Consider the following 8,383-nt stretch of genomic DNA (forward strand, 5'->3'; position numbering starts at 1 on the left):
TGGAGAAAAAAAGAACAACCAGGATGACCAACTGTTTTGATAGTATTATAATAGAAAAGTTCATGTTAATGTGTGACAAAGGAAAAGATTACAATCAGAATCAACCCCATTTTCTCTTAAGCCCCATTTTCTGACCATTCGTTCCCTGACATACATCTAAAGAAACTTTTGCTATGTGATATGTCTTATGCCTGAATTCTTCTTTGTGTAATTTTAAGGTTCCTATTTATGCCCGCTGTATGTTAGCGTTCTTATTTGTATTAGCAATTCATTTCAACGGGGGAGAAAATCACCTCTATATTGCCGCATCTCTGTATTTTCTATTTCCTTCTGCCTATCCAAAGACAGGAGCCAAGTCCTCTTGCCAGAGCCCAGCACAGTGTGTGGCACTTTGTGACACAGTGTGTGTCAGGAAGATGAGGAGAATAACACACACATATACACAAAATCATTAAAAATCAGAAAACTCAGGAAAAAAGCATGTTTGTAGGAGAGGGACGCCTGAGAGGCCTCTTTTACTACCTAAAGAAAAATGTTCACCAGTGAGTACAGGCGGTAATCTAAAGAATGATTGACAAGTGCAGACAAAATCTGCCCACTGAATTCCTGTCCAGTTGACCCTTAACATTGAATTTACTCACGTGAAGTCATCCTGGAGCAGCGTGGTAGAGGGTGTGTGAGAAGGTGCACATGCTAGCGCTGGGAGAGAAGTAATTGAGTGCAAGAAAGATGAGAATCAGCAAGATAGAAGAGTCTGATCAGCAAAGCGAGGTGAGAATTCTAGTTATTGTGATCTGCACTGTACATGTTAAAATAATAATTACTTCGTTCTCCAGTATTTGCTAACTTCCCTACTAATTCTTAAATTCTCTAATATTTCTCTAATATTTCCCACCCCCAACAACAACAAATTATCAAACAAGATGAGTTGTTTATATTAGTAAGCACAATTTATTTACAAATCAACACAAGAAACTTTGAAACATCACTATATTCAGACATCACTTTCTAGCTCTGTTTAATTACCACATATGTTAAAAACTGATGACATCCTCTAAATGACAGTTATAAACCACAATTTCTGGACAGAAAGAGCCCCATGAAAACTTTACTCAGCCTTTTAGGCAGAGTGTGGCACATGAATTAGTTTTACAATAATTGTGTACACAGTATGTTTGGCCATTATTTAATCAAAAATTTCATGTAGTATTTTTTTTTTTTAATGACCAGTAAAGGGATCCTAACCCTTGACTTGGCACTGTCAGCACCATGCTCTCCCAGGTAAGCTAACCAGCCATCCCTATATGGGGATCTGAACCCATGGCCTTGGTGCCATCAGCACCACACTCTCCCACGTGAGCCACGGGCCGGCCCCAGGTAGTGTCTTTTTAAATGTACATGCTGAGACAGACCTGGCTATGCCTTTTCCTTAAGAGGGATCTGACATTTCTGAAGGAACAAACACTGTAGACAGAACTTTACTGCAGGAACTACATAAAGTTCAGACGGCCCAGGATAATTTCCATATAAAACTACAATTAGCTGAAATAATTGGGAAAGACCCTTTAACATATAGCTTTTCTTCATTTCATTGTGTCTTAATAAGCAGAACTTCAGTACTGTAAATGCTATTTATATGAATTTCACTCACATATAAGTTATGATTTTTCTAACTACCCACTTCTATGGCTATAAAATTTTTCTTTCCTGAAAATCTGTTCTCTCCCACACCTATTCTGCTTGTCCCTTTGTTTCCCAGAGCCTATATTTCTTCTTTAAGCTGATTTATTTTCCTTTGAGAACAATTACTGGGAAGCCAGCTTCAGAAAGGGACTGGAAATGTTTTTCCTGTATTTTGAAAGAAAAAATTTTCCGTAGAAATATCTGTTCAATTATAGAACAGAAATTAATAGGAAATTAGAGTATGGTAGACAGAGCTTTGCTTGAAAGCCTCTATTCTATGACACGTGGAATCCTGCGCTGGTGCCATGCAGGTGTCACAAGGCAATGAGGACACAGTCACATGAGTTTTCCAGCTACCTGCTAGGTGAGGAGCATCCATGCTACAGCTTGCTACGGCTTTTACTCTTCTGATGCCTGTGGGCCTGCAGGAGCATCCTGAAAGCACTGCAGCCCAGCCTCACTTTGCAGACATTCCTTCTCCCCTTCCACAGAATCTTTAGGATTGGAATCCTCTTGGCAAACGCTTGTTTCAGCCTCTGGTTGTTCTTCATTAACACAATTAGAATTGACATTGAGTTTGCCATCTGATAAAAAGAAAACAAAATTGTCATTTTGTTCCTACCATCTATCAGATACTCTTCTAAATGCTTTACATGTATTAATTTATTTAATCCTCATAGGAACTACAGGTTGATTATCATCTGTTATCATTCCTATCAATACTTTACAAATGTGGAAACTGGAAAGAGAGGAGTTTGGCAATTTACTCCAAATTTACCAAGGAGCAGAAGCAGTTTTGGATCTGAGGCCTCTAAATCAGGATTGTTGTTTGGAATGTGACAAAAGCTGCATTTGAATGTAGCTTTCCTATTAATTAGCTTGATGTCCTTGAGTAGGTAATTGCCTGTTGTTTCCTTATCTGTAAAATGGGGGTAATAAAGCCTATCCATCATTCTGTGAAGAATAAAGGTGTCTGTAACACTTAGAATAGTGTGTGGCACATGGCTGAGGCTTAACACGTGGGCGTTCCCATTCTACTGACAATCCTATTCTCTCAGTTCCCATTCTACTGATGATTTGGTAGCACATGAACAGCTGGATTCTCTGTCCTCAGCACATCGGAAAATAAGTTTGGTCCAGAAAACAGGAGAAAGCATGGCAGCCAGAAAACCTGACTACACTCTTCACTATAAATGGTTTAATTTTGTATAAATCATTCAATCCCACCACAAGTGTTTCTCAGCCAAGTGGTAAAGGGTCATGGTTGCTTGAAGGGTGGAGGAGGAATGCCTAGTGTCAGAGTCACCTAGGCAACTTTTACAAACTACTTACACTTCCCCAGAATATGTGATCTATTCTCCAGGGTGGGGAGTGAAGGTGGGGGCCTAATATGAGAATCATTGCTGAAGCAACTCACTGGTTTTGATGAGTCACATAACTTCATGAGGGATAGAGAGAAAAATAATAGGAAACTCACTGCTCTGACATTTGTGGAAATTTAATCTGTATATTACATCTATAAATTAATCTGTAATTTATAAATACACTGTAATTTCACCTGCAGTTTTGAAATTTAATTAAGAAATTTTGAGGCTTCCAACCTTAAAATCTTCTCATGGCCATTAGGGGAAATTTAATTATTTCCTTAATTAAAGACCTTACAATGTTTCATGAACAAAGTGTAAGTGAAATGGGACTAGAGTTGTTCCAGGGCAGTGTCCTGAGTCAGAATGCAGAATGTGGAATAAACTACGTTCCTCAGGATTCTGTCTCCTTGTTTTCCATGACGTCTAGGCTGACTATATCCTGTGCATTATCCCAAGGACTCCAAAAAGAGACACGTTTGAGTTGAAGTGTGATCCTTGTGTCGGTCCCACTTCCTTGGTCCCCAGAGAAGACTCAGTTCCAGTGCGCCCCGTGTTCATATCATCTATCACTGCTTTCCCTGCTAGGAAGCTTGAAGTGTGATCCTTGTGTCGGTCCCACTTCCTTGGTCCCCAGAGAAGACTCAGTTCCAGTGTGCCCCGTGTTCATATCATCTATCACTGCTTTCCCTGCTAGGAAGCTGAATGAGCTCAGGTTTTATATACATACTGCTCTCCTCTTGCCTCTTTTCTTTGGCAGCCTCCAGTTGTTGCTTTTCATAAATGTCCTTCAGATTCTTACAGATTTTCTTATGTGCAAACCAGTGTATCTTCTGGCAACTTTGATCGCAATATATTACCTGAAAGCAATTGCAGGTTTATTTTCATTTCAAGAGCTGTGATTGCATGATTTCCCAACTATGACATTAAACCAAGAACTACACTATAAAAATGTTATATTTTCCATACTTTATTTTAAAACCACGATGTGTGGGTGTATATTGATGTAGATTTGTACTTGTTAGCTTGCACTTTAAGACAATAATGGAGATATAACAGTCTACCGAAGACTCTAACAAATGGCTACAAAGAACCTACTATGTGCCAGAACTGGTACAGTACAATCACAAAGAAGACAGTTGTCCCAGAGGAAGCCAGGGTTGGGAAAGAGCAGGATGAAGCAGAACGGAGGGGGACAGACACCTCACAACGTGATTCACAACACAGTTAACAGTGATGGGAGCACAGAGGAGGCACTAACTCACTCTAGCCAGGGGGAGTCAGGATGGACAGAGACATGGGAAAGAAGCATTCCAAGTGGAGGGAATATCTTGTATAAAAATGTAGGAACATGGAAGTGAATGACATGTTCAAGGACAGCAAGTTTTTAAAAATGAGCTCATATTTTTGTAAGTGGGAGCTGTAAAGAGATGGGAATGAACCTTATTAAACAGTTATTATATACCAAGCACTGTGCTAGATGTTACACATGGGTGGTGTTATAGACTATATTATTGGCCCCAATTCTTCCCTCATTCCTGCATTCATACGCTTTCCCGTGTGATATTAAAGTTCTTTGCACTGAAGAGGAGATTCGAGTTTAGATTTGGCCATGTGACTTATTTGAGCCAACGACATGAGACAGTGTGGCAATTTTGAGGCCAGGCCTCAAGAGACCTTGTGTTTCTATTGCCCATGTGTACCTCTGCCACTGCCAGGAGAACATGCTCAGCCCAGCTTGCTGGTCCAAGGAGGATGAAAGATACGTGGAGCACAACTGCCCCAGCTGAGGCCAGCCGACCACAATGTGGGAGAAAGAATGAATGATTGTGGTTGTTTGTTTGTTTGTTTAAGATGACCGGTAAGGGGATCTTAATCCTTGACTTGATGTTGTCAGCACCACGTTCTCCCAAGTGAACTAACCGGCCATCCCTATATAGGGATCCGAACCTGTGGCTTTAGTGTTACTAGCACCACACCCTCCCAAGTGAGCCACGGGCCAGCCTAATGATTGTTGTTTTAAGCACTGAGTTTTAGAGTGTTTTTAGATGCAGCAATAGTTAACCAGTGTAGGTAGTCTCATTTAATTCTCATAACTCTAGCCCCTTTTCACATGTAAGGAAACAGAGGTTCGGAGAGATAAGTAATTAAAAGAGACAAAACTGGAGAAGTAGGTTATAGCAGATTGTCACGGGTTTCATACGATACACTGAAGAATTTCAACCTCAAAGTCAACAGGAAATTAACGTCACCTATGGGGTTAAGTTATCATGCATGTGTGCAATATCTGGTTGTGAGAAGAACATGATCGGATATGTTCATTACGAAGATAATTCTGGCAGAAGCAGGCAGTATAGCCCATAGGGATTAAAGATTGGTGACAGCCAGGAGGAAGTTGTAGTTATAGAAGAAAGAGTTGATGAAGAGATTAAAAACAACATCAGAAGAGTTACATTTGATAATTACGAAGTGTCCCATTCTAGGTGTTCATATCCACACCAACCTCAGTCCCCTTGCTCTACAGATAATTTTTTTCTTATTTTTTCATATTCACTTATTCATATCCTTTCTTTCTGTAGAGTGGTCATGATAGAAGCTGAGGAAGACTGGCCGTTTGGCAGAAGATAGACAGGGCACAGAACTACATTGACTCTATAGCTCTCTTCCAAAACTACTTTTTAAATAGATAGAATACTTTCATGTACTAGAATTTACTAGAAAATTAATGTCAATAGCTATATTTATAGACTATTAAAACTCAATCATCAGCTTGGCTGAAATCTAAAGTAGAAGTCAATGAACTTAAAAGAACCCCGTTCTTACCATTTTGCATACTGAGCATCTTTTACTTGCTCCCTTTTCTCCACAGGTTGTGCAAAATTCAACATCCACAAAACCCACCTGACCAGTGATGGCTTGGGTAAGCACAGAGAATGCAGTGGGATCAGAACCCTAGAGTGGGCATGAAGAGAAAAAAACCCTCTGAAATCATCATGGAAAAATGACAGAGATGTCACCCCATGAACAATGTTGTATCACAATGTGGACCCACAAGGGAAGAAATCATTCAGGATAGGGATTACACAGACTTTATGACAAAATGACAGATATCCTTTTGCGTATACCTTTTTCTATGCAAAGCATACAGGAAGTAAGTCATGGATCTCAGTAACTACAGAGAAAATAATGGCCCTATCCTAGAATAAAAGTATTTTTCAATTAGGTTTATTCAGTAAGCCCACAGGGATTTTGGATATAGAACAATGAACTCAGAATTTTCTTCTGAGAATTGACATTAAGACAATATTCATATCCTGTGGGACAATTATAGAGCACACCACAAATGTTTAACTACCTAATTCTTAAAAGTTTGGTGTGATTTAAATATTTTAAAGACTATATGTTTTAATTGTTCATTTGATGTTGGTCTACAATTCAAATAGTTAAATTATCACTTTTATGATCCTAATGTTTCAAACTCTTTAATAAACATAGACCAATTGCATCAGAGTATTAAGAAAAACAAAAAGTACGAAAATTATTACAGGGCTATGGAAAATTAGAATGAGTTGTTAAAGATAATTTATAAATTCTGGGGGAGGAAATTATGAGTAAATATTTAACTGTGTCTGAAATGATGCTATTAAAACCTATCCAGCATAAGCAAAAATAATTCCAGGGTATCTATTTTCTTATCTATTTTTAAGTTTCTTGTTCTGAGTTTTTCAAATTTGCTCATATATTCCCAACCAAAATTTTTGCCACATGTCATTATTCCCATTTTTGAGCTTTTGTTTTTTCTTTCTAAGAATATCTGTTTTTCTATTATATTACCAATTATACATAAAAGATTTTAAAAAGTATCACCTGGGAACAAAGTTCTACATTGTTCTGCATACTCGAGATAGTCAAAATATTAAAATATTCAAGAATTATTTAAAAAGTAGCACTATTAAAACTGTCATGTTCCTCCTGTACACAAATAATAATGACTGAATTTGCTTTCCTGTAAAAGTGCTAAGAATTCAATTTTGGAATGAAAATAGTACAGTGGTGAGATAAAACCAGGTGAAATGAATCCTCAGATATTAGATAATTAAATTAATAATTTCAATAGGAATGAAGGTCTATAGTAGTTGTGCCCAAATGCTGGAGTGCATCAGAGAACTTATTAAAAGTTCAGATCCATCCCACTACCTCATACCTTAGAATTTCCAAGTGTGTAGTCCAGGTACCTGCATTATTACCAACATCCCCAGGTAATTCTAAAACGTACTAAAAGTCTGAGAATTACTGGTACTTAATATTACACTGAATGCTTATAAATCTACATAATTATTTTACCTCAAAAGTAGAGTACTGCATCAGATAACAGTCTGGTCCACAAATCAACAGAGTATGATATATTCAACACTGGTATATTCAGCAATGATATACTCCAACCATTACATTTTCATGTACAAACATTTCTTCACAAAACTGCCTGACGCATGTTCAAAATCTCCCCCAAAATGGGACATTTGTGGAAGTCAAACCACATACTAACATTCTCACAGATGTAAACTGAAGGTAAAACTAAAGGATATTTTGCTAGGAGAATGGTTGTTCATGTGCACTATTGCTTCAGAAAAAAATTAACGATGGTACAAATGAGTAATTACGTGGAATCTTTCTTGTAGTTGTTGTGTGACAAGAACTTCCTCATTATACAAAATCCTGTCATCTACTTTGTTAAATAGAAAAAAATTAACGATGGTACAAATGAGTAATTACGTGGAATCTTTCTTGTAGTTGTTGTGCGACAAGAACTTCCTCATTATACAAAATCCTGTCATCTACTTTGTTAAAAAAGAATCTCTTTAGATACCAGAGCTCCTCCTATGGAAAGATATTCAGCCTAAAAATAAACAGGATGCTTTATTCAATGTGTGCTATAAAATCAGAGACGTTAGTTAACCTTCTACAAATTAAAATACACACTGTCAATGGATAAAGCAAAATACCTTTAATAGTGTAATTTGCTATAATGCTGGAGCAATATTTCTTAGACTTAGCCATGCCTCACACTTCCTGCTGAGTTTTGTGACAGGCGGAAGCCAGAGTCCCATGCTAGGCAGAGGGAATGGAAACATGAATAGGAAGCCCCAGACATGAGCACTGTCAGAAAGCAACATGGAGGGCCGGCCCGGTGGCGCACTGCTACAGTGTGCCGCTTGGGAGCGCAGCGGCGCTCCTGCCGAGGGTTTGGATCCCACATACAGACCGGTTCCCGCTCACTGGCTGAGCGAGGTGTGGGCGCAGCACCGAGGGTTGCGATCCCGTTGCCGGTCCCGGTC

General features: G+C 38.6%; 1 protein-coding gene across 1 annotated transcript in view; it reads right to left on the bottom strand.

Moving 5' to 3' along the window:
- Window positions 1-1,324: 1,324 nt before the first annotated feature.
- LOC103609541 (ankyrin repeat and MYND domain-containing protein 2-like) overlaps window positions 1,325-8,383 on the bottom strand; it is a gene marked incomplete at its 5' end in the record, with an annotated part of 11,675 nt that continues 4,616 nt past the window's right edge. Inside the window, 3 exons of the mRNA XM_008593847.1 lie at window positions 1,325-2,267; window positions 3,778-3,907; window positions 5,871-5,999. Coding sequence (XP_008592069.1) covers window positions 2,083-2,267; window positions 3,778-3,907; window positions 5,871-5,999 — 444 coding nt within the window. The remainder of the gene's footprint in view (window positions 2,268-3,777; window positions 3,908-5,870; window positions 6,000-8,383) is intronic.

Source organism: Galeopterus variegatus, unplaced genomic scaffold, assembly GCF_000696425.1.
Source record: "Galeopterus variegatus unplaced genomic scaffold, G_variegatus-3.0.2 Scaffold9742, whole genome shotgun sequence".
NCBI lineage: Eukaryota > Metazoa > Chordata > Mammalia > Dermoptera > Cynocephalidae > Galeopterus > Galeopterus variegatus.